Consider the following 27361-nt stretch of genomic DNA (forward strand, 5'->3'; position numbering starts at 1 on the left):
GATAAAGTACTATAAAAATGTGATGATTTAACAAGAATAAAATTTTTCGAAATTTCCTTTTGTTTTTGAGTTCTACAAAAAAAATTATTTTTTTAAATGGCAACCCACTATAAAATCATTTTTCTCATAAAAGGTATATTCTAAGGATTACAACTATCTGCTTTATATTTAATTTTTTCATAAAAAAATTTTCACATAAATTGCAATTTTGACAAAAAAATCGCGTAACTCAAAAATAAAACAAAATTTCGTTCTGAAAATACGATCACATTTTTTATATTACTTTAATTTATATTAATAATTATTTTCTGGACGCAAATGATCAAAAATAAAACCGCTTGGTTCCGTACTTTATATTCACCCTGTAGATGAGGTTCGAGTTATCAAGTTTCTACTGTATATTTAATAGAAAATTTTAAAAATCATGTTAGAAAAGAAGATAAAGCGTTGATTCCTCTTTTTTATAGATAGTTTTGGTTTTCAAAATAAAATGGCAACATGTTTCACGCTCCATTCTTCAGCTGATCTTAGAAAGGGATTACTTCTTAAAAATTGAGGCAATAATAAAATTAATAAAAAAATTTGGTACAATAATTCAGTGAATAACTATTATCATTTTTATTAATTTTAAAGCATGTTAAAAATTGATTAAATTAGAAGTCTTTAGCATTAGTGACCAAGCCTGAGATTTTTCTGGAAATATAAAATACTTCCTTATTTTTATTTTTACAATGCATTTTAAACGAAAGTTTTAATTAAAAAAATTGGGGCAACTCGGCTGCCATATTAATTGATATTTAACATTAAGTACTTATTTAACGTTTACTTGTAATGATGATTTACCCGACTCGCTCTTTTTATCAAAAACATTAAGTACTTTGAACAGATACCAAAATCTGAAAAACATTTATCAAACACCCTAAACCTCCTCCTTCCACTTACAATTTCAATCTCTGCTTCGTGTTATTTTACAGTGTTTTCATTGCTAATAGTAGCTATATTAACCGTAATAAATCCGAGCCGAACATCAAAACAAAATAAATACAGCAATAACCTCCGATCTAAAAATACCTCCTCCACCTCCAACCCCCCCTGGATCAAACCCCCTGATTTAATCCTCTAAATCTATAAATCACGCGAAATAAAGCCGTCAGCAAGGGCTCGTGCCCCCTCCTGAAACCCCTTTTTTCAGCTGCTGTCATAACTTGGTCCCCTACTCCTGAAAACTCGCGTTGCTTCAGCAGGCTTCAGTCTCGTGTCGACTTAAGTCGGAGTAGTGCGCGAGCGTCATGTGCTAAGCTTTTCAGTGGTAGGTGTCAATTATTTTGATAAATCGCGTCGATTTGTAGCAAATAAACAAATCGCATGACTAAGTCACCAGTCTGAAAATAGCAACCCGCACGTGGTACAAAAATTGGGTCCGATTTCAGGAATTTGATTCATGAAATCGCTTCAATGGAGTGTCTTTTCGGGCTAAAATTAGTTTTGGCACTGGTCATTCTGGGTCGTTTTCGGCTTGTTGACAGTCATTAGAGGCAGTTAGACACGATATCTAATTAGATAATAGAGGCATTTATTTGAATATCTCTATTATCAAGTAAAAGAGTGAATTACAGTTGAGGCATTGTTGGGGATATAATCGGTTCAAGATTGTCAATGGTTGTACTCTTGTTTCAGATTTACAAGCTTTAAATAAATGCGTTCCTAAAGTAGATGCAAGCACAAATGAAATTTCCGCTCACGTCCTCGATGGTCCAACTTGAGGTACCTGAATATTAGACGATTGGATTTAGCTGGAACAATGGATCTTGGTGCGTGTGAATTATCTATTTAAATTTTATTCCGGGATTTATTGGGACATTTGATGGGTACTAAGAAGCTTTGTTGGGAGTGATGTGGCAAGTTTGGTTCAATCTGACACAAAACACAAATTATGACAAAGACATAATTAAATTAGATATACCACAAAACAACGACTTATTTTCTGTTAATTTCTCTTATTGCTGGTCTACCTTATCTAAAAATTGTACTAGTGTGGTTTTGTTTTTATGTCTTATCGTTACTAAGAAATATTTAAGATTAATTACTTAATTAGTTACATACTCGTATGTAGATTAGAAAGTATTTCAGATAATTCTACAATTATTTCTCACTCTTTTCTTTAAATTATCTTACGAAATGTCGAAATATTTATTTACGAACAAACTGGAAGGCACAAAAGCTGATACTGAAGTTTTTTTTAATCAATTAAATGTTAAAACGAATTGCTTTTGGTAAATTAACTCTTGTACTAACGGATCTTTAATTAGACAGTAATTCACAATGAATGTCTTCGTAAACTGTTGCATCCGATTTTCATCGATAATAATATAAATCACTGCCGTAAAAAACATTTTAAAAAGTCATTGGATGAACTTGGTACAATCGTAAAATTAGGAAAAAAGTTAACATTTTCTTAAATTTTAAATTTGTAAAATATGCATAACATTAAAATATGGTTTCAATTAAAAAGAGATGTCTGCATTTTTAAAGAAATTAAAAATAAAATTAATTTTATCAATTCAACTGAATGCAGCTCATGCCGAAAAAAAGTTCAATTATTTTTATTTCTTTGAACTAAGTAGATACCTACTTAATTGTGTTTCACTGAAATTGTAATTAATTATTTTTTATTTATTATATATTTCGATACAATTCAGAAAATACTATGCATCGAAGTTCCAAAAAAGCTAATGTCTCATGAAAATCAGATTTTTTAGTTACTTCCTATGTCAGAAATGTTAAGTTTTTTGCTGTAAAACCATACTTAACTTTTAGCATTTTGGAAAAAAAATCATTTATATTTTTATTTAATATCTCTCATTTTCTAATAATTATGGTTTTTACTTTGTTTTTCATATATTTAGAGCTGATACATTGTCCCAAAATGATAATAAAGGCGAATAATACATAAATGAAAATGAACAACTTTTTTCAGTTTAAACAAATTAAAATATATTTATTTTTGTATCTAAAATACAGTTATTGCGGTCAAATCGTTGCAGTCCGCAGAAACGTTTTAAGTAAGTGTTACAAACAACATTTTTTGTTAAAGCTCCCAAAAAACGAATTCACACCTCTTATTAATTAAAAAAAGGCGGCATCATAGTAACCAAATTGTTTTTTTCGTTCGGAAAAACTGTCTTTTGGGTACTGAACACTTAAAATAACCATTTTACGTACTATTTTATTGAGTCTGAAAAGACTCATTTTAGGGACTCAAATAAGTCCCTGCTAAAACAACTATTTTTGGGGGGCGTATACAAAAAATTGCTTTTTGTAAATAATCAGAAGACTTTTTTCAACTTCCAAATCGATGTTTTGTTTGCGATTATAAAACTCGTCTCACTCTGTATACTTATTATAAAGCTTAATTATGTGAAAATAATAATACCTAAAGTATATTTTCGATTTGTTGTTTGAAAGTAGAAATATGAATTACACACTCTTCATATTGACTGAGTTAAAAAAAAAAGTAAAAATACTTTATGATAATGCAGCATTATTGGGTATTTTAAGTAATAATTTAAGATAATTAATTTTTAAAATATACTTCAAAAGTTAAGGTAAAATTGATTTTTAGGTACTTTGTTGTTACAAAAACATTAAATTTTGAAATTTTGAAATATGTATATCTATTTTTATTATTTCTTTCTTGTTTTGTTGTTGTTTTCGTTACATTTCCAATAGCAAATATTTATAGCACGTCTTGTGTCAGATTTGCTTGAAAACACATTCTTCCCGATTTCTACAAAATCCGGTGTTTCATCGTTCCCCCACACAAATCCCAAATTAATAAATCCCCACATTTCTGACATTCCATGTCACGTGTAAATACATGTGCATGTGATACAAACATTTTGCGGTTTCGTACAACTAGTGACGCCACCGCAATTAAAAGAAAACATTATACATTATTCATAAATTATTTTTAATTTTTTTATTTATTTTTTATATAATAGAGTATGTTATTTAATAATAGGGATAAATAAATTTTCGTCCCGAAGCTCGTTTCATTGATAAAAATGGAAAGTGAGTGACGAATTTATCTGATGAAAGTCCTGGAAAAGCGCCAATAGGAGAGATAAAATTTCACATAATTGGGCCAGTGAAAATTTTGTCAAAGCTTATAAATATTTATTTCCGAGTGCATTGCCCATCTTCCCATCGAGCATCCATCCCATCGTGCCGCGTATACAAACGATCACCATCGCAGCATAAATAATTACCAAGAAACTCATCTCAAAAGTAAACACAATCGCTTAAAATGCGCCACCTCTCACATCCTGTCGGATCTTTGACTTCCTCCACCACTAGGAATTAGTATTCACGGCTGGTTTTACCTGCAGACAACCCTTCGTACTTCTCCGTGGCGGCAGAAGCGCCCAAAAGGGCCCAGAAGATGGACGACAAGAGCAAGCGTTCCATGCGCTCATTTCTAAGATCCGTGAGTTCCAACTCAGCCGACTCCAACCAGGAGCTCCTCATCATGGGCGAACCCAGACTCTCTGACATCGACCCAGACATAGCCTTCAAGCACCAGGCCTCCAGGTCGAACTCGCTGAGGACGAGGGAGCACCACGACGTCTTATACAACCTTTTACCCACTTCGGAGGAAGCCGAACTCTCAGGCGATGAGGTCAGTCATTCGCATCTAAGTTTTGCTCTTAATCAAAGATTTTAGGTGTTTTTAAGCGAGGAAACGGCGACTTATTACAACTGCTCTCCCAGTAAACGTCGCCACTCCATTGGCACATTTATCTCCCGTGAAAGGAGTACGAGTGTGGCTTCTTCGTCACGAAGCTTCAAAGATGACCTCCCCCAAGCCGTAGTTCACGCAACTTCCACCGGGGACTCCCCCATTTTCGACGATCATGCACTAAGACACGCGTCTTATCCCAGGAAGCGGTGTCCTCGTTGTACGAGAGGTAAGTCGCAATTTATCAATGTAGTGTGATTTGATAATGGAGACAATGATGTCGTTGTATAATTTAAGACGACGAACTCTTGTTATAATGCTTGTTTGTGATTGCAATGGTTGGAAAAACAATGCGTTTGTTGTGGGGTGGGAGTGTAAACAGAGTCGTGTGGGGTTTGGAGTTTATAACAGACGATTGAGTTGAAGTTTATGTTTCGGAGGGATTAAAAATAATGAGATAACGATGAATGGGATGCTTAGATGTGAGAAGATGTAAAAAAGATAATGACTCATTTCAAATTTAGGACGAATACTTTTCGGAGTAACTAAACCATAGTTTGATTAATTAAGGACCAAAATAACCTTTATAACAAAATTGACCTTTAAATATCCAAGTTCAAGATCCCATTTGTTTATTCAACTTTACAAAGACCTGCAAAATCGTTTGATCACTCATACTTTGAAGTTTGCAAAACTGCATTCGTTCATAAGCATTATTTATTATTTCTACAGAAATGTGACATTATTATGAGCGAAGTTTTAGCTTGAAGTTGTGCAATTGTAAGGAGCTTTCCCATAATAGCAGGTCAAATATCTTTTCGTAACTTTTTAACTTTAATTTTTATTTCCGCGGAAATTTCAGACAATTTCAATTTGCGAATTGCAGTTTAAAAGACTCATAGTAGTGAAACGTGTAAACTGTTTAAATATTTCGGAGACGGTTATCTTATTAGTTTTCTATACAAGGTGCACCAGAACTCGTGCCCCAGAGAAAAATTTCAAGCAAGATTAGATACCAGGAACATGACAAAAATGTTTAAAAATTTCTATCTGTGAAAAAATTTTGACATTTATTTTTTGAGATTTGACATTTTTTATGTATATTTAATGAAACTGATGATCTTAAATATGTTTTTTTATAATTATTTAGTAAAGGTATTAAAATTTTGCCAATAAAAGCTACAAATAACATTAAATAGAGTTGCAATGTAGGATACAGCTTCCTTCTTTCCTCTTCAAATAGCCTGTAGCAAAAAACTTGGAAAATTATTTTTCCAACAAAAATAAATAGTCGAAGTGTAGAATTTAAACTCTCATAACATCGAAATTTTTATACATAGAATTTATACATTTTTTCCATGTTCCTGGTATCTTAATTTACATGGCATTTTTCTCTGGGGCGCGAGTTCTGGCGCACTCTGTATGTACAAGTACAACATCAATATTGTTTTTTTAACCGGAATAAAAATTTTAAAAATTACTTACAGTGCCATTGGAAAACTCAAATCTTACACCAATCAACAATAAAAATGATATTAAGTGATTATCTTGTTTTGTACCAGATGTAGATCAATAAACACAAAAAAATTAAACCAGATAGAAAGAAACTTTATTCTTGAAAATATTAGTATGTATGTAGTTGCAGATCTTTATAACAAGAAATACTATATTAAATTACACTGTTTAAAAACGTGTTACTAAAATATCACCAATGTTTTGCATTCGATAGTGAATTTTTTTTAAAATAGATTGTTTTATGAACAAAAATTAGTTAAAATTGTTTACATTACATGATTTAACTGCCATTTAAAGCTAAAAATATGATTTTTTTTATTGGAATATTAAAATGCTTTAAGCCATAATCTCCATATATTATTTTCACATTAATTTAAATGTATTATTCAGTTTTGTGAATGAGCATTTAAAAATCACATTTATATGTTCCAATATTTGTGTTTACTGGCTGTCCCAGTTTGTACAACCTCTTTCTTTGCAGTTGTAAAAAAAATTCTAGCTGTCTTAGTTTTTGTGTAATACATTTTTTAAAAGAGTATGTTTTTGTTACTTCAAAAACTAAGCAAAATCGACCAATAGAAGTTTAGCTTAAAATAATTGTATAAAAAGCTACATCCAGAAATGCCAAAAAACATGTGGTGTTTCATTTAAAAAAATATAAGTAAAACGTGACTTCTTTTCGAGACACGCTGTATATCTAGTTGAAAATAATTTCAGGCGATGCACTAGTTTAGTATTTATTAATTTTCTATATAATTTTTTTCAAATTTTAACAATTAAAGGTCAATAATGGACTTTACCAACTCACAGAGGCACCCTGTAAACAGATTGTTCCGGAATTAAATAAATAGGTCACTGTTTAAGCTTGCAAAACCAGTTTCTACTTTTTATTCTGAGAAGTTCTATTAAACAGTTCTATTAAAAAAATTCTACACTGATTCGTTTCTTTACTTCCCGATCCATATTTCTCTTTTGTTTATTTACTGTGAAAACACAGCCATCCTAGTACGAGAAGGCAGTTCCTGCGGTTCATTTACCTCATCTTCCAATTGGCATTCATCGAAAAATCTGTCTTCACGGAAATGCAAGACTCCCTTGTTATTGTCCGCAGGAAACCGATTAATTATCCGTAAAAAGTAACGTACTTATCACTTCCGGCCAATATACTCAATTGCCTAGTCAATTACATAACCGCATATGCGCCCCGACTCCTTAAGACGGCAAGAAGAACCAGAGGATATCCGTATTCATCAATCCTCCACTCACGTCCATCGGCCATTTTCGCCCCCACCTAATTAAACGTGGATTGATTGTCAGATTCGATTTTTGCAGTGTTGAAAAGGTGGTCACAGGTGCTGTGTTTTGAGTGTGATGTGTTGTTGAAGTAAGTTTTGAGAGGGTTTTAACGTTTTTCGGTAATTAGGGATGAAGGGCCGCCATCTTGGATCGTGACATCCTGCGCACGTGTATCTTACTTCCACGAAAGGATGCGACGGAAGTCCGACTCCGGTATCTGCATATAAAAAATCAAATTTTAGAGATAATTGATTTTTTGCCACCAACTGATTTCAATCGGACTCAAATCCGGCTATTTTCAAATACATGCATATTCTCGGTTATTTATGTTGGTATCTTCTGAAATAACTTTGAAATTCCCTCATAATTCGAGCTTTAATCCCCCTACGCGCAAATCTCGCACAAAGCTCTCAGCTTTCAAGTGGAGTTTCCTTTTGTAAAAACACAGCGCAATTTCTATGACCGACAGATTTGTTGATAAAACTATTTCCAGTTGAGGGTCAAAAATAAGTTTCAAGGATGAATGAATTTGTGTGATTGTCTCCCTAAACGTGACTAAAATTATTTGAATGGTCCCTTATGAATTCGAATTGTGATTGTCATAAATGTCGAATCTCAGACAAGGATAATGGGGTATGTGAAGGTGAAGAGATTTATGAGTTAAGGGGAAAAAACTGAAAACGTTACCTTGATTGTCAATAGAGGATTTTGGAAAAGAGGTGTCTGGAGGGAATTGACAATGATTTGACCACAGCTTTAATTATTTTTTAATAAAAATTTCTGATGAATAACTCCCAATTACCATTTTTTTTTCAAAATTTACCAAATTAGTTACATAAATATAACTACACAAGGTGATCTAATTAAAATGATGAGATGAGCGACAACCCAATGAAGCTTTAACCGACTATAATGAAGTCAGTTATAGAACGCCCAAAAGCATAAAGAATAAAACAATGTTTTTAATTTATTTTTTTAATTATTCAGGGTTAACACATTTAAGGCGTTAATTGAGTTAATTCTGGTTTAAAAAAAATTCGATTTGGATTTTTTGAATAATTTTTTCAAATGTTTTTTTGTGTTTGTGTTTTAAAGAAAAACTTTTTTTTCCTATTTTGACCAAAGGAATCACCCCCTGAAATCTTTTTTTTTTTTGACTAAAAGAAACAGTACATATTTATAATTTTTTTGTAATTACTTATGAAATATAATTCTAATTGTTTCTAAAAATTATATATAAATAGAGTGTCCGGCATCCATTTTGGTAACTACATATCTTAAAAATTAATTAACGACAGAAAATTGAGAAAAAAAAATACTTTTGTATTTCTGTAAACACAATGAACTTTTGATTTACTCATTTTTATTTTATTGTTTTATGGTTTTCAAGAATTAATACTTTTTTTTTAATTTTAATTACTTTTATTACTTTTAAGAGAGGATTGAAAAAATAAATTTTGTTTTGTACTCACTGTTAAAGAATGCTTTTATCAACTAATTTCAGTAGATTTATCGTCTAGTGAAATAAAGTAATTTTTATCTACTGTTTATATTCAAGAAATTCTGGTAGGTGAGTACAAAATAAGACGAAATATTATACACGACGATAAAGATTGTTTATCTACTCGTGAAAAAAGTCCACTAGTGACTTCATCACTACTAAACTTAACCTTTTCACTCGTAGATAAACAATTTTTTTATCGTTTTGTATAATAAAAAACTATTATTCAATCCTCTAAGTTAAAATTGAATTTTATCTACTCTTTTCTTCATGTTAAAATGAAATTTTATCGTCTAAATGATAAAAAAATACATCCATTGTTGTATATCTGCGGTTCTTAGTTGCTAACGATCTTTGACATTAGATGTCATTGTTGAATTTTACTTTTATATTTATACATATCGACCAAATTGACTACAAAATTGTGAGAATTGAATAAAATTTTATATTGTACACGAAGATAAAATTTTCATTATCTTTTCTCTTTTTTCTTTGCTCTCAAAGATAAAATTCAATTTTATCGTCTTGTATAATAAATAACTATTAATAAACATGAAAACAAAAATTTTATTTTTTGAAAAATGAAAACCGAAAAATAAGAAAAAAAGGTTATAAAAACAGAAATTTTTTCATTTCTTTTACCTTTATAATTTTGTCAATAAGAATGTTATTGACATTTTCAGTAAATCAATTCAGCTTTTGAACGTCTAATAAGAAATCGGAAATAACATTCGAGTGTGTTCTCTTTGTTGAAACAAATGTCGTTTCAAGTTCACTATCAGAGAGCAAATACAAGTCAAGTACAAGTTGGCTTACTCGATTTTCTAAAGATGTACAACATACTTTAAACTTATTCTCATCTCTTTGAGCTTCAAACCCATAATCCCGGAGTCAAAACCAAAAAAAAATCCATAAATGCAATTCCGGAGTTTTCTGATTTAATATTCAAACTAGACTCGTATCTATTTCCTCGAATTGTAAGAATATAAAATGATTACATATCCAGGATGTTTACTCTCTGCAATTGCTCAAATTTCCGTAAATAATCGTAAAAAATGCCCAAATGAATAAAAAAATTATTCACGATTCATGGTTTATTTCCGTCGGTGATCCAGCTATCGAAAAATGAGCCTCAAGTAGGTAATTCACGTTTTAAATTTACTTCAAGTGCCCAAAGCCTGTGTAATGTCAAAAGTGGCGTCATGTCGAGCTTCGGCCCTGTTTTTGTCCCCGTCACTACCTACATCTGGCCAGAAACTCCTAAACATCGCAGGTCAAATGGATAGTTGGAACATCTGGAGCGCATCTTTTCCAAATCATTACGATTTCTCGGAATTCGGTGACACAAAATCAATAAGTTTTTTCATTCATCGGACCCAAAACCAACAAAAGTCGGGCGTGGCCCGTCATTGATGGGTTTTTCGGCGCGAAAAAAGCGAATTTTTGGGCGAGGGAAGAGTTTAAGGTTGCAATTAGTGATGGTTTTTGCCAATTTCAAAGAAGTAACTTTACACCGAAACCGAATATTTTTAATGACGGTGGATTATTGGAAACGTGTTCTTGGCATGTCGACGAGGATGAAACAGTGTTTGACAAGTTAAATTTGAGATTTTGGGCCTAGAGAGGCTCAAGTCTGACATTGGGATCAGTGAAATAAATTCGAAAAAATTGCCATGCAGAAAGTGTCTTGGAATTTCAGCGATGAGTAATTTGTTGTTGGTAAATACCTAATCTAGGAGTTGGATCTAATACTAACATTTTTACTCAAACACATTAGTCGATACAGGAAGCAGCTTTTTATATTTAGATGCGGTATTTACATTTAGAAAATAAACATAAAAATTGGACCACAGAATATAACTCTATTTAATTTATTTTTATCGCATACACCGGGTGTTTTATTATTATCGCCGCCATTTGTAATAAAACCTCTATTGACGCAAACTGACGTTTTTATGTGTCCGCAGATAATTAATACAGCCTTTAAGAAATAAAACAAAATTAAATTTTCTGCACCTTGTCAAAAGCAAAAGTAATTGGCAACAGAATGAAAACCTCATATTTGTCAGCTTTGTCTCATCAATCAGTGAAAATACAAACTTATGACTAGTTGTAATTTTAGATGGAATTTCAGATATCACAAATGGGGAAAAATGCGAGTTTTTCATGCTGTTTATAAATTACTGCTTTTGTTGTTTTTGCGATTACACACTTGTGTTTATGATAATCGCATATTTTGTTTGTTTTTGATGCATGTCGGAAATGATTCAGGATGCACAAGTGTTTTTAATAAAAGCAAAGGATTATTTGAAATTTGATGAAAAAGCTGTTTAAAGCTCTCTAATCTAGTTTGAAGCTATAATTTTATTTTATTTCGAAAAATCTAGTTTTATGTTTTTGAATTTATTAAATCACGTTTGAAAATTAATATTGTTTGTGATTTGCGGGCTCTAAATAAAAAGCTCTTGGCTTGAGTATGGGTTATCTCGTTTTTAATTTAGAACGCTTGGAGTATGTTGGTTATTACCAAATACGAGATTTTAATTTATAACAAACTGGGAAATAGAAATTAAAACTGAATGTTTCTTTATTTTTTAGTCAAATTATAGTTATTTATTGGTTAAGTATCTTTAATGCTAATGACACATGAGTGCAATATATAATTTAATATAACCCTTGGAACAAAATCTAAATCTAAAAAGGACTATGTATTCACGTACCTAGTTGTCAGATGTACATCAAAATATGAATAGACAGTATTGAGAAAAAGAGAAAAAAACAACAATGTTATAAATAGTGTTTCAAACAAGTAAATATATGTAAATAAAAAAATATATAAACGTCTCAAAACAGCAATAGAAATTATCACTTATGAATGAAATATTAATTACCTATGAGTATTTTAATTAATGCATTCTAGTCAATAACAATTTTTTTATTCGTAGCTTTATCTACTTATTATTATTATTCTAGTTCTGCACTTTATTCTGGTCTGTGCCTTCTTTTTCTTTTTTTTGCTTTTATTTTTGTTTAATAATTATTTTTAGTTATTTATTATACAAGACGATAAAGAAATTGTTTATTTACGAGTGAAAAGGTTAAGTTCACTAGTGACGAAGTCACGAATGGACTTTTTTCACGAGTAGATAAACAATTTATCGTCGTGTATAATATTTCGTTTTATTTTGTACTCACCCACCAGAATTTCTTGAATATAAACAGTAGATAAAAATTACTTTATTTCACTGGACGATAAAAAACTACTTTATCTACTAAAATTAGTAGATAAAGTGTTAAAATTTGCCCTACTACGGGTACTATTTCCACATAAACCAATTTGTTGTTTTGACAGTTTTGATATAGGGAGAAAAATTAGAGGTGGGATTACCTAAGTCTTTTTAATTTGATTTTGAATGTTACTATAAATACTTGTGATGATAATAGTTTTAAATAATAATATTCTAGACATATTTGTATCAATGGAATACCCTCCATTTTTATTTTATTTACCTACCTCTAATCCATTGTTGCTCTTGGTCTATAATGAATATGATTATTGACCAGTAGGAGAGAAAAACAACTTCACAACCTCTCCACAAACTAAATAATAGTGCCTTTTACAACTATTCTAGTGAAAAAAATACATTACGATAACCTCTATTTACATTTCGATATTCACTCTCATTTTATAATAATGTAATTTACTAAACAGAAAAGTGAAAGTTTTTATTTTCTGTGTTCTCTACAAGGGATTTTAAATCATACTTTTGTACATTTTTTAAATTTTTAGAAATATAACTAAACAAACCCTAGTTTAAGTGATGTAGTACACCAACTGAAATTCAAAATGTTTAAGAAAAAATTTCAATTTTTTAAAAATTATAAGTATGTGAAAACTTACGCGAGTCGGCATAAGTATAGGTTTGTTTAGTTGTTACATAAATGTCTGATAACTAATATGTCATAATGATAAAAGGTTTAAAAAAATAAAAAAAACGAAATGCAACATTACAAAATTAATTTTTGAATCAAATCTTTCAATTTTTTCCCGAATCAAAAATATTTGTTACATTTTCATCTAGCTCTAAATCCTCTTTTTTTTCAAGTGAATAACGAAATAAACATCGACTCGACCATAGGCCTAGCTTTATTTTCTTTAAATTTTCATACAGCATTTGAAACTACTGATTAAAAAGCAAAAACATTTTACATTTTTACTCTTGTTTTGACTTAAGAACTTGAAGCTATTGTTGCCAGCGTTATCCTCTGTACTGATGTTCGACTGTAAATAAAATAAACAGTCGTCATTTCCGGCGCTCCCAAAAATGGAGTCAAAACCGTGTAATGTAAATGAAACGGTAATTATTTAATTACTTTCCACCTGTGGCAATGTTGATATTTTTCCGTCTCGGAAAATTCCCCTTCCCGTTGTGGCAGTGGTCAAATATTTGTACCCATCGTCACTCCCAGCATTACCATCGTCTCATGTCAAACCGGAAGCTTGCCACGTGTGCAACACTTGCCACCGACTCATTATTGTCTTGATCGGCAGAGATTCACTTATCACAACTGAAAAGAAATCATTAAGTTGTCACAACGCCTTTTATCTAATCTCGTCCTTAGTTTTTTATCTCGATGAATAAACATGAAGTTAGTATCCCTTTGCTTCAAAGGGGCCGAAATTTGTTATTCAAAATATATTTCGAAACGAGGTAATTTGTGGGGTTGGAGTTTTTTCGGAGGTTTTTTATCGGTCGATGTAGTTTTAGGTGATTTTCGACGGGAAGAAGAGCGTCGAGACGCCTGTTTCCGGCGTCTCAGGTTAACAAATGACTTGCACTAGGCTATTATAATACGGATTTTGTTTGTTTCAAACGGAACTTGCTTATATTTAATTAGCTGTTGTAAATTTATTTATGGGGAAAAGTTTCGAGGGAGGGACTGACAAGTGAAATTACATCGGACGCAAAGACAACTTTATGGCAACGAGAAGTTTTTCGCTTGACGCTCGGTAATAAGCTTTATTTATGACTAAATTTGCTATTTTTAACGTCATCATTGTTTACGTATTTTTTTAATGTAGAAATGTTTTAAAAGAACTTAATTTTTGTTCATAATTAGGGCCCGGATGGCTTTTGGGCCACCGAGGTTTAGACACAAAATTTAATTTTTGATTTTGGAAAATTCCAGAAATTTTTGAATAAAACTATTTTACCCGCAAAGCATTTAAAAATGACAACTAAAAATTATTATTTATAATTAATAAGGCAATATTTTTTATTTTAAACGATTTTTTTTAGGTTTTCAAGAAAATTTATTCATAATTACTATTATCATAAATTTATTATTTGACTTTATCTTAAATTTAACCACCTAATTTAAATGTAAATAAACGGGGTGCGCCAGAACTCACAGAGATAGATATCAGGTAAGATAAGATACCAGGAACATAAATTTAAAAAATTCTGTCAAAAATTTTTGACATTAATTTTTTGACATTTGACATTTTTTATGTCTATTTAATGATACTGATAAATGATAATCTTGTATATATTTTATTATTATTATTTAGTAAAGGTACAAAAATTTTGCCACTAAAAGCCACAAATAACATTAAACAGAGTTACAATTTAGGATACAGATTCCTTGTTTCCGCTTTTAATAACCTGTAGCAAAAAAACTTGAAAAATTATTTTTCTAACAGAAATAAATAGTCAAACTGCAAAATACTCTCATACTTCGAAATTTTTATAGATAAAATTTTTTTAACATTTTTTTCATGTCTCTGGTATTTTACCTTTTATGGCATTTTTCTCTGGGGCGCGAGTTCTGGCGCACCCCGTATACATGACAAAAGTGTTTTTGTTTATTGTTAAATTATAAAATGTATATTATGTGGCTTGAAATGGCTTTGAAATATTTATTTAAAATTTCCAGCAGCGAAAATTTCTAATTATTGATAATATGTGTGTAAATATATTCGAATTTATATTGAACTAATTTATTAACATTTATAACATTAACATTTTTTTTTAAATAATAATTTCAATATCTTGAAAGCTTTGAGGTTGAATAAAATAAAACTTACTCATTACAACATTCTTCTTTAGATTTTTTTGTTTTTGTATTTTTAACGAACATAAACTTACTTTACTTTTAATATGGGACATTTTCTAGCAATAATTAGTTAACATTTATTTTTTAAAGAAAAGTCACATATACAGAATGTTCTAGAAGTAACTGAAAACAATCCAACCTTAGATGGCTAACAATAAGACAATTACTTCTGAAATCGATAGTTGATACTGTTTAAAAATTATTCTATATTTTCTATTTATTAATAAACAGCCAGTAATTTTTAAAAAGTTTAGTTTTAGAATTAAATCAAATTAAATATTGATTGTAATTTTTTTATTCAATCCTCTATGTTAAAATTGAATTTCATTTACTCTTTGATTGAATAAAATTTTATATTGTACACGACGATAAAATTTTCATTATCTTTTCGAGCATATTAGCGTCTCGGCTGACGCCTTGACGCCAAATTGCTCTCAAAGATAAAATACAATTTTATCGTATTGTATAATAAATAACTATTCCTAGCTTACTCACTTTGTACATATTTTTTAATCTACAATTTCTCATTACTCTTTTGCTTTTTTAATTTCTTCTTTTTTTCATACGATTTTGTGATTTTTATTATTCAATATACATAAATATATACATATATTTTTTCGGATTTATAGTGATTTTATTCTGTTGATTATTTTGTATAATACTTCTAGTTATTACCTGTTCCTATTATTTCATTCTATTCCATTAATTTTAAAAAATAAAATAATAGTTTTGCACATTTTTCCCTTTCAACTTATTTCACTCTTGTTTTTATTATTTTCCACTTTTCTTTATTATTTTTACTTACCTTGTAATTTTTATTAAAAAAGTAATACTCCTAGTTTTCAAAAAGCTTTTTTGTTTTTCTTTTTTTATCTGGTTTTACGCCATTTCTTTATTGTTCTATAGAGGGTGATTCAAAAGACTTTTAGCTAAGCATGTAAATGAATGCAGATTATTTTTTGAGCCTTTTTTTTGGGTAAAAACAGAACTGACAATTTCCGCATTATTATGTAGGCTTTTTTGCTCGTTTGTTTAATTACTTAGTGTTGAATTTGCAAGTTTGTTAAATGTTTTAAACACTATAAGAAATAAATTGATGTTTTTTTTAACAAATATCTTTTTAATGTTGCAAGACCTACCGTTTCTGCTAAATTGCGATTTTTATTACATCAAATTTTTCTCTTTTGTTCTTTGGGTTAATATTTTTCTTGTCACACTTATCATTTTACACTTATCTCTTAGTTTTACTTTTTACTAATTGTATTTTGATTAAAAAACTACATCGATTTCTATTTAAATAATTTAGAATAATTTTGTGATTTGCCAAAATTTTGGCGTAACATTAATTTTTTTGGCAGTTTTTCTTCCATCTGACAGAGAATAATTCTGGAATTTTGACCCCTGCTACTTTTTCTGCCAATGCTCGCTTATTTCTCATCACCTCGCATTATTTGTCATTTCGTTGCTCAATTAAACTCACGCGACACTTCATTCCTCACCCTTCATGATATATCTTTTCGCTTGAAAGACAAACGTATCGTTCTTCTCCCCTTATAAATCTGTTTATTCTCCCAATTACCCCAAAAAACTCCCTCATATTTGCGGACAGGTGCGCTCCTGTTTACCCAAATCTCACGTATAAACATTTTTCAGCGATATCCCGGAGAAATCTCGCACCTGCTTATTATCCACAGCGCTCCGTATGTTGCCCTCTTCTATTTTTAAACCCCGCTTTTCATATTTATAATGTTAACAACGCCGGTGGCACGTGACTATAATGTCACAAATTAAACATTATGACAAGGCACATGGTTCAATATTCCGGAATGAAAGTTCAAATAAACGGATGAAGGAAGCTTCGGATGCATACCGGATGTGGAGTTTACTTTGGATTTTTTAACACGATTGTGCATGTGGCTGAAGAAGAGGAATGTGATAAGGACATTTAACACGTTCAGAGGCTTTCAGGATCGGTTCGCGGAAACTAGAACTCGGCCAAACGATCGATAAGTTGGCTGGGTGGGAGTTTTCGCGAATATACAGGGTGCCGTGAAAAGAAGCAAAATTTGTAAAAAGTGAGTTTGCTTATTTTCTGAAATACTTCCGCAGAATTGTTTATTTTTACAAAAGGATCGTGTTAGAGAGAAACGGTTCGTTTCATTTTCTTACTATAACGTTTTTCAGTCGCTAAAACAAGTTATTGGGCACTAAATTTCTCAGAAAGAGGAAGCTTGAGGAGAAGCCGAGAGAGTGACAATCTGACTACAATTTTTTAAGTAAATTTTTATTCTCGTTACTGGTCTGTTACCTATTTTCTCTCTTTATTTATCTTAAAAAACCCTGTTTATATGTCATTGTTTACCAAGGGCCTGATTAAAGATTACGACTCACTAGAGTCATTATAAGTAGATTTTTTTTACGGAAAAAATTTGAAAAAAGTTTTTAAATATTTTTTTCTGTCTTCTATTTATTTATTTCGAAGTCGAGTATTTGGTTTAACTAACACCTCCTTAGCTTTTATTAATTTCTCAGAACTTGTTTGAAGCTTGAGGCGAAACCAAGAGAGAGTGACAACTTTTTAAGTAAATTTTTGTTTACTGTCTGTTATTTTTTTTTATTTATCTTAAAAACACTGTTTATATGTCATTGTTTAGCACGGCCTGATTAAAGATTGCGACTTACTAGTCATTGTAAGTAGATTTTTTTGCGGAAAATATTTGTAAAAAGTTTTTAATCAATATTTTTTATGTCTTCCGTGATATTTATTTATTCCGAAGTCGAATATCTGGTTTAACACCTCTTTAGCTTTTATAAAATAATTTTTTTTTAATTTGGAGGCAATTATTCAAACATATAATAGTTGTTTATTCGAATTAGACAACAAGGCTTAAACTTACTTTAAATCTGTTAAAAAGAATTTGACGTTTCGAATTGAGAAATGCCAAACAGTTGTCAAAACTTCCTTACACGGGAGAAAAATCGTAAATTTTGACAGTGTCGAAGAATAATAATAATTTAACTGTGTTTAAACATGATGCAACAGGGTTGAAAATTAACTAGAGAATAACTTGAGGGAATTAAAACGACTGTTACGCATAACAGTCCTTCAAGTTCCTTCAAGTTTTCCTCCATTTAATTTTCAACCCTGTTATTTGGATCTGAGGACGTTCTTTCCCCACTATTTGAAACATGATGTTTTAGTTTGATTTTCTGGATGTGCCACCATGATGGAATTCTACAGGATATTCCAATATTTTTTTATCAATACAATAATGCGAAATTGAAATACATACAGGGCGATTCAGATAAGATAATGAGCCTGACGATCTGGCGATGCAACCCAAAAAACAAATTTCATTTACGTCTTTGATCCAATTTCAATTAAGATTTGCAAGTTGAATCCAAGTTATCATCTTGTGTCACTCTGACATCAGTGCAGAGAACGATTTATTAGTGCTATTTAGTTCTCGCGGAATGATAGAGAAATTAGAGAAGTCTTTTCGGTGTAAACTCAATACAAAATGTATGAAACAATGAAACATTAAAGGTAGGCAAACAGTTTTTTTGTGAATCATAAATTGCTTGTCAAAGCACTATCAGAGCAACATAAGATAACTTGGATTGCAAATGCAAATCGTAATTAAAATTTGATCAAAACGTAAATGAAATTTGTTTTTTGGGTTACATCGCCAGATCGTCAGCCTCATTATCTTATCTGATTCGCCCTGTATTAAGATTGGGATGTTGTAGTCTAGTTAAGAAATTTTCAAATATTTTTTATTTAATATACAGGGTTATTGACGGGAGGGTTATTTCTGAATTTTTTTTGCCGCAACCAACAATACCAATCTCACAAACTACTAAATTAAATATGTTATTTCTTTAAAATTACAAATCAAAGTAAGTTGGATAAATTTGCCAGAAATGTCAGGTTGACAGATAACCTATATTTAATCAAAATTCAACATATAAATTAACAATATATGTAATGTAATATAAAAGGTGTTTGAAGTGTCTACCATCGACTTCTAAACATGCGCCTAGTCGGTTGGTAAACAAAACAAAACATGTCGCATCGTTTGAGAGATAATTTTTTTACTATAATGTCACAGAGACAAGACTAATAACAGCTATCGTGGATTTAGTTATAATTATTTTCAAAATTTGAAATCAAGAAGTTGTTGCAATATGTATAATGGGTTGCGGCAAAAACAAATTCAGAAATAACCCTCTCGTGACTAACCTTGTATGTACATAATTTTTTAGTTAAGAAATATTTCTAGTCGTTGTAACTAGTAGCTAAAATAAAAAGCCCGTTTAATAAAATTACAATTTTTTTTATCTAACACACTTTTAAATTGTCTTTTTATGTCAAATCATAATAAATATAATAAAAAAAATATTGGAATAGTATATTAAAGAACGCGTTTCGTAAGAGAAATGAGAAATAAAGTTTTTTAGGCAATTTTTTATATTTTGTGCGTTTTACATCTTTTTTTAATATAAAAGTCAATTTTTCAAAATTTAGGAATTTTTGCACAGCACATGAAATAAGAGAAATCGCTCAAAACGCCGCTGAAAATCACCATTACCAACCTATAGAAAGTAAATTGTACTAGAATAGTCTATTTCAGCATCCGAATTGGTGTTGAAATGGCTCATTAAAGCATCGGAAATCATAAGTAATATGCAAGGTAATATACAAGGCTTGCACCTGTAAATGCAATTAAAATGCATAGTTTTTTGTAGTTTGTACACCCTTTAAATAATTAATAATATTTAATAGCAACATTCTTTTTTAGTGATTAGAATAATATTCAGTCTTCCGTTGTTTGAATACATGATAATTGTTTTTGAAAATAAATAATTTAGTTAATGAAATATTGCAACCACTACCAAGGATTTTCAAAAATAATTTTGAAGACGTTTCACCCGCTTTTGTAAAGGGCATCTTCGCATCTTCAGGACAAGAAAAGGAAGAAAATAGTTAATTGTATTTTTTTGACCATTGACGAAAATTACGTGAAACATCTTAAAAAAATAAAAGTAAAATGCTTGTATTTAAACTTTGTGAGGATGTCAAGTAAATCCAGCAGAATATGACATTTTTTGGTGATAAATGTACTTCCGTTTCATTTACTCTTTGTAGTGTTAATTTTGTATTATATTTTTGTTGTTCTTTGCAGTGTATTTGTATTTTTTTTACTTTTAATAATAAAGTTTTTAATTTTGATTACCGCACTAATTTGAGTTGCTATTTATCACAATTTTCTTTTGAATATTATTGTCTTTTTAATTTATACCTAGCAATGGCTACAATTTCATTGTCTGTAAACCAGCCTCTGTAAACACGAGTTACGAAAATGTTTAAAACTTTTTTGTTCTGTATGTCATGATGACATCCTGAGAAATTTTGTCTATTCTTTCAAAGCAGCCTGTACCTATAATATGTTAATACCATTTTATCAAGTAGAGTCTGCCAAAAGTCCAAAAGATATATCGTGTTTAAAACTTAATCCGGTATTTAACTTTCACTAATTTTTATGAAGGTCTCACCGCAAACCCCAATAAATGGAAAAATATAAATAAAAGTAATAAAAAAAAGTTTATAACACAACAGGTTATAAACACGATATATCTTTCGGCAGACTTTACAAGTTTGTTTTTTAATTATTTATTATATGCTGTTTCTCTATCCTTTTACATTCACTTTTATTTGTTTTCCAAGTTTTAACATCAATTACAAGCTACCTAAACAAGCCCTTATTGGTACACATGATAAGATAATAATTTTTATTATACGATTTCTATTGAAACATGTGTATTTATATACGCTCCGAGTCGAACAAGCAGTAACGTACATTTTTAATAGTCTCACCATAAACAACGGAATATTTCCACTCCAACTCCACTAAATATTTAGTAATTTTTTTCCTCCTTCCAAAACTGACCGTTTGAGTCAAGCTATAAAAAAATGCCGCTTTTGGATCAGAATTTATTGCATTACGGGCGCCTCAACTGCCAAAATCGCCATGTAAATATCTGATATTAGCGTAAACAACGATTTTAATGACTTTTATTTTCTGATAAAAATGGGTAAAATCCCGGATCACGTGACCTTGTCTCGGTCCCCAAATGCAACCGTTGCGTACCTACCTCGAAAGTGGCCTCACTAAAAATAGCACACCCCCGATTCAAGACACGCGTTTTTTACCCGAAAATGGCATCTATTTATGTCGGGGGGAAAACCGCATGAATTTTTATGACGCACGACTATTGTATGGCTCAGTCATTAACATAGAGTTTTCAAAGTGCAGCATTTATCGGCAATACGGCTTTGACTTATCGTTATCTCGTAGGTCGGTACTTCCTTATGACAAAACGTTCTAGTCGCATTCAAACCGTGATGAGTATTGTGTGTGTCAGACTGTAAAAGGGTTGTAAGGGTTGCTAGGAGTGGCTCAACAATGCAACAAGAGCTAGACTCCGATTATGAGTCGGAATATTATCATTGTTATAAACCCAGTGAGTCAGAGTGAATTTTTCCTCAAGGTTTATGAGCGAAAAATTAAATAAAAATTGTTACAGCACCTATCAAAAAGCCGGCAAACATGGACGACATCCTCATAGTGTCTTTCAAAGGAAGCGAGGCTGCGAATCTCTGGGCCGAGTATTTCACCAACTATTTTCAACAGTTGAGCAAAGCGAACAAAAAGCCCTTCAAGTGAGTCAATTTTTCGAAACGAAATCTCCTCTAATTGAGTTTTACAGAATTCAGCATATGCTAGTAGAAGACTGCCTTTCCGACCCCAAGGAAGACCCAAAAATCGTCGCCGAACGAGCAACAAATGTTAAGCTACAACTAGTTATACTTTGTCCAAATTTTCTGGAATTTGTGGCCGAATATCCGGACAAGTGCTCCGAATTAGGGAAATTGCTCCTCGCTGATCGGACTCTAGCCCTACTTTTGGGGGTCTCCGATAGTGACTTGACCGAAATCCACAAGAAAAGTAGGTTTTTTATTCGTAAACAAGGTTAATTATTTTTTTCTATTTTGCCTCGTTAACAAGACTGTTAACCAACTTGTTGAATGCCAATTCTTGCTTGAATGCCTTTTGTAACTGTATGTTAATATACTTTTATACAGGTTGTGTCAGAACTAGCGCCCCGGAGAAAAATTTCAAGTAAGATAAGATACCAGGAACATGAAAAAAATTATTAAAAAATTCTATCTGTCAAAAAATTTTGACATTTATTGTTTGACATTTGACATTTTTTATGTGCATCTAATGATACTGGTGATCTTGAGATTTTGTATATGTTTTTTCATAATTATTTAGTAAAAGTACAAAAATTTTGTCAATAAAATCCAAAATGTAACATTAAATAGAGTTACAATATAGGATAGAGCTTCCTTATTTCCTCTTCTAATAGTCTGTAGCAAAAAAATTTGGAAAATTATTTTCCAACAGAAATAAATAGAATCACAGTGCAAAATTTAAACTCTAATAACTTAAAATTTTTATAGATAGAATTTTCTCTGGGGCGCGAGTTCTGCCGCACTCTGTATGTTTTTTCGTAATTATTTAGTAAAGGTACAAAAACTTTGCTAATAGAAGCCACAAATAACATAGTTACAATTTAGGATACAGCTTTTTTGTGTCTTTTTCTAATAGTCTGCAGCAAAAAACATGAAAAATTATTTTCCAACAGAAATAAATAGAGCCAAAAGTGCAAAACTTAAACTCGCATAATTTTTAATTTTTTTTAAATACAATTTTTTTCACATTTTTTCATGTTCCTGGTATCTTACCTTACATTTTTCTCTAGGGCACGAGTTCTGTATATTTCTGTATATTTTTTGGGATTTATAGTGTTTTTATTCTACTTATTTTCTGTCAAAATTATTTGACATTTTTTATGTCTATTTATTTAATGATACTGATGATCTTGTATATGTTTTTTTTATAATTATTTAGTGAAGGTAATGAAATTTTACCAATAAAAGCCACAAATAACATTAGACAGAGTTACAATTTAGGATACAGCTTCCTTGTTCCTCTTCTAATAGCCTGTAGCAAAACTTAGAAAATTATTTTTCCAACAGAAATAAATAGAGTCAAAGTGTAAAATTTAGACTCTCATAACGTCGAAGTTTTTATAGCCAGAATTTTTTCCCATGTTCTTGGTATCTTACCTTAAATGACATTTTACTCTGGGGCGCGAGTTCTGGCGCACACTGTATATCCTTGTCTAACAGCGGCCTTAAGGTAAAACTTTTTTTTAAGTTTCATGATGGTAATATGTTTCTGAAAATGTAGGTTTTTGGGTAGGTTTCTTTATGTTAACTTTAATTAAATAAACATAAAGTATAAAATTTTGTTGTTTAAACTAATTATTGCAAGATATAGTTTATCTTTATTATAAACATGATTTGACTGATAAAGATTGACAATTGATAAATTTTTTCTCCGAAATTTAACAATGTAATTTTTTCGTTTGATATAAAAACTGATTGCACTTTGATAGGTATATTTTACAGTACAAGGCATAATAATTTTTTTATATCTTGAGAATTATAATTTGCTTCCTATTTTAATCCTTTGAAAGGCGAGTTCAATTAAACAACTGAATTATAAAATGTAAGAAAATATGTTCAGTCAAGTTTTCTCACTAAAATTTTGAAGTAGAAACAAGAATTCAAGTAATTCAATTTATTTCATCATACTCGTACAGTGGAACTTAAGTCTTTACATTTTTAACATTTACAAATCTTCAATCCAAGTATATTGTCAGGTCCACTTTGATAGACAACAATTAATTTTAATTAATGATTAAATATTTTTCTTGAACTATCATTAAGGAGGAGGAATCAAAAAGAGCTTTCGAAACTTTTTCTGAATTGAGGATTTTTTTGCAGCTTTCCCGACTTATTTCCAATGGCAAAGACTGGGCGTGGGTCAAGACCAAGACGAAAACTTCACCAAGGAGTTTCTGGGTCATGCGATGTCAATCCTGTCTCGAATTTGGAAACTGCAGACTTCGGTGACTCAAGAAAAGTCGTATTTTTCCGTCTCTCCGAAGAAGATCCGCCAAGGCCAGAACAGCGTTTTCATCCTCCTGACCTACCCCTTGCAAAAAGAGGACATTTTGAAGGTTTCCATCGAACGCAATAACGAAATCTTCGAAGTGAAGACCGTAAAAAGACGCAATCCCTACACCATCAAAATCTCCGTTCCAAATAACCTGACCGAAGTCACAGCTATCGTCAACATTCTCGTTGAAAAAAATGGCAGCATCGTGGGCAGTCGTCCAATCAAGTGCGAGAGCAGACTCAGAGAGCTTGAACAAATTTTACGCCTCACTAATAATCCGATCGAGTTTATGTGTCAGGTAAAGCTTTGAAGTGCTTTTAAAGCTTCAAACAAAAGCAAATCGGGCAGAAGTTACAACTTCCCACATTTCTAATGTTACAGACTTTGGGTTTCAACCCGTCCAGTCGCGAGCAACTGGATAATTGGCTTCTCCAGGCCTTCCAGAGGAATCTTCCAGCGCATTTCAATCTCTTAGCCAATCACGACACGCCATTTGCCGCTTCCCTACCCGCCCATAAGCACAGTCACGAGGAACACCCCACTCTGCTCCACTTCGCGGCAAAATTCGGATTTGAAAAACTCGCTTTGCAACTATTAGACTGTCCAGGAGCTGACATTGCTTTCGACATCAAAAATATCCACGATATGACTCCGGCAGAAATCGCAGAAACTAACGGCCATCCTGAACTGGCAGCCACACTTCGTGGTTACATGAACATGAACGAATTCACACACATGTACTCAAAATTGAAAGAAATGAGTTTAAATTCGGCCAAAATCGGTACAACTTTACTCAAACACTCTTTCGTAACAAATTAACAAGTTTTTTGCAGACGAGGATAGTTATATTACTCCAAAAGAGATAGAAGAACTGTACAAAATATGCCCCGCCCCTAGACCCGTCTTTTTCAACGATCAGTTAAACTCGCCGACCAGTGAGTGTGGCTATATGTCAATGACTCCGCCCGGTAAGCACAAACCACGCCCCTAACCCCAATTCATCTCTTATTTCCAGTCAAAATCGTCATCGAGCACTCCGAAATACCCGCCCCTAAACCGGCCAAAAGCCCCGCCCCTTCAATCAAGACTGACACCCCTTCATTCTCACCCAATGAAATCACTGAAGATAAAGTCCAAAAGGAGCTGTTGGAAATCATCAATGATTTCAAAAACAACGTGCATTCAATTTCCCAAGTGGAAAAACTGGTCGAGGAGTGGAAAAATCGCAACGATGTGCAAAAATCTTTCAAGGAGAAACAAGAACAGTTGAAGGAAATGAGATTAAAGTACGAGAAAATTCAACAAGAGATGAAAGCTGCGATGAAAAAACCGACCCCCTTCGAAAGGGTGAAAAAATTATTTGCGAGGAGCAAATCAAAGGAGGAGAAGTATGAAATTTCCTCGCCCATGTTGGCATCGCCCAGTATCGTGGCTATTCAGTCCCAGAGACCCATCAGCAGTTTGAGTACGTCGAGTTCGGGGTCCTCGGGCCGGATGAGCACCATCAGTGGGTGCAGTTTGGGTGATAGTGGGACCCATTCCGATAACGAGGAACGAAAAGTATTTAATTTTAATTAATTTAGCCATTTTGTAACATTGTGTTTGTTTAGAATATGCTGGGGAGTCACAATGAAGAAGATTTCCGAAATGTGTTCAATAAAGCTGCCTTAGAGTTAAATTATTCGCCAGTTCCGGCCCCTAAACCGGTCAAAACCGGCATTTTCTCCAATCGGAATCAACTATTTGAAACCATTGAGGTTAGTAACGCCCCGTTTTGTTCCTAATGATTCTATTGGTGCGTTTTTAGGAGAAGCCAATCACAAGGCCGGACTCACTTCCGGTGGGGGAGGAGTATTATATCCAGTTTCCGCGCTCGGGCTTGCCAGTGGCGGGTTAGTAATTTTTGTTTTTTTTTTAGTGGGGGTATTTATTTGTTTTTTTAGGAGTTGAGGAGAAAACTGGAGGTCAAGAATACATGAATGTGGGGGCTGCCAAAGACGAAGATGAGACTCACGAATACATGAATTTCAAAGTAATGACCAAGAGATAGACTAAGATTTGATGTAATTTTTTATGTCAATAATTTTTAGTAACATAATATTTATGTGAAACTTTTTTCAAATATTTATTTATTCATTTTTCTGTTATATTTTATGCTCCACGATTTGTATGTTGTTAAATTTATATTTTGTACATTTTTATAATAAATGCAAATACAATTTTTTGGAATATTCGAACTTTATTTCACGAAAATATTTATCAATTTGGCTTAAACTAACGTTATGTGCTAATGCGGGCCCCCAGAGCCCGGTTGATTTTCTCCTGTCTTTTCTGCTGCTGTTCCCACAGCTTCTTCTCCCTGTCTTGTCTTTTTTTCTCTCGTAAGGCTTGCTGAGCGTCCCAGTCTAAGGTTTCACCTTCCCAGCCTGAGTTCTCCTCCCACTCTTGGAGCTCTCCAGACTCCTGCAACGCAAGCAATTAAACTAAAGCCTTAAATATGTGAAAAAACGAACAACTGGTACAGTCTCGATTAAATTCAAGCGAGAGGGAGGCCCTGTCTCCTCCCGGTCGGTTTTAATAAAAACTTTTGTCTGTTTGGTGATTTTTGGGGCCATGTCTTCGAAAAAGTCAAGGCGTTCCTCTGCCGGCACTTCGGATTGCTGCTGAGCGTCAACTTTGCGTTTTCTGTACAGTTCAATGTGATCTTGAACTGTCTTTGGCTCGGAATAGTCGGGTTTATCGTCCCAAGCCCAGTTTTCTTTCTGGTTTGAAACGACTCCGACATGAGTCAACGGCACCGAATCTACGGACACACGACGACGACGTCGAAAACAACACAAAGCGCGTTTAAATACACTCACAAAGAATAAAACCAAGTGTTTTATTTTATTAACTAAAAGCGAAACTACCATTTTGTCAGTCTCACAAGAGTAACATTTTTTAACTTGAACTGAATTAAAAGTGGGTTATTAAAGTGGCGTTATGTTGTGGAAACTACTAGAAGCATTTTTGCCCACGTTTTTTATTTGTTTTCGCGATAAAATTCGAAAAAATAGTAAAACAACTAGTGTCAAAAGTGACAAGTGAGGTTATATCATT

General features: G+C 31.9%; 2 protein-coding genes across 4 annotated transcripts; one reads left to right on the forward strand and one right to left on the reverse strand.

Annotated features, from left to right (window-relative positions):
• Positions 1-1216: 1216 nt before the first annotated feature.
• On the forward strand, positions 1217-26444 carry LOC123009853 (phosphoinositide 3-kinase adapter protein 1). 2 transcript variants are annotated; one of them, XM_044406398.1, is made up of 13 exons: positions 1217-1309; positions 1678-1811; positions 4389-4678; positions 4724-4967; positions 21756-21891; positions 21939-22177; positions 24088-24560; positions 24644-25043; positions 25096-25230; positions 25278-25822; positions 25873-26019; positions 26070-26154; positions 26206-26444. In XM_044406398.1, exons 2-13 carry the CDS (start codon positions 1802-1804, stop codon positions 26310-26312), a joined length of 2811 nt encoding a protein of 936 aa, XP_044262333.1. In that variant the 5' UTR covers positions 1217-1309; positions 1678-1801; the 3' UTR covers positions 26313-26444. The 2 variants fall into 2 exon arrangements, with proteins under 2 accessions (XP_044262333.1, XP_044262334.1); XM_044406399.1 differs by lacking the exons at positions 1217-1309; positions 1678-1811; positions 4389-4678; positions 4724-4967 and adding an exon at positions 21478-21692.
• LOC123009854 (receptor-binding cancer antigen expressed on SiSo cells) lies at positions 26374-27321 on the reverse strand. 2 transcript variants are annotated; one of them, XM_044406402.1, is made up of 2 exons: positions 26779-27321; positions 26374-26725 (listed from the first exon to the last, which is right to left on the reverse strand). In XM_044406402.1, exons 1-2 carry the CDS (start codon positions 27172-27174, stop codon positions 26543-26545), a joined length of 579 nt encoding a protein of 192 aa, XP_044262337.1. In that variant the 5' UTR covers positions 27175-27321; the 3' UTR covers positions 26374-26542. The 2 variants fall into 2 exon arrangements, with proteins under 2 accessions (XP_044262337.1, XP_044262335.1); XM_044406400.1 differs by having other exon boundaries at positions 26391-26725; positions 26776-27320.
• Positions 27322-27361: the final 40 nt, after the last annotated feature.

The sequence above is a fragment of the Tribolium madens genome, unplaced genomic scaffold, assembly GCF_015345945.1.
Source record: "Tribolium madens isolate multiple individuals breed KSU strain unplaced genomic scaffold, Tmad_KSU_1.1 Scaffold_7;HRSCAF=85;Tcas5.2_LG10, whole genome shotgun sequence".
Taxonomy (NCBI): domain Eukaryota; kingdom Metazoa; phylum Arthropoda; class Insecta; order Coleoptera; family Tenebrionidae; genus Tribolium; species Tribolium madens.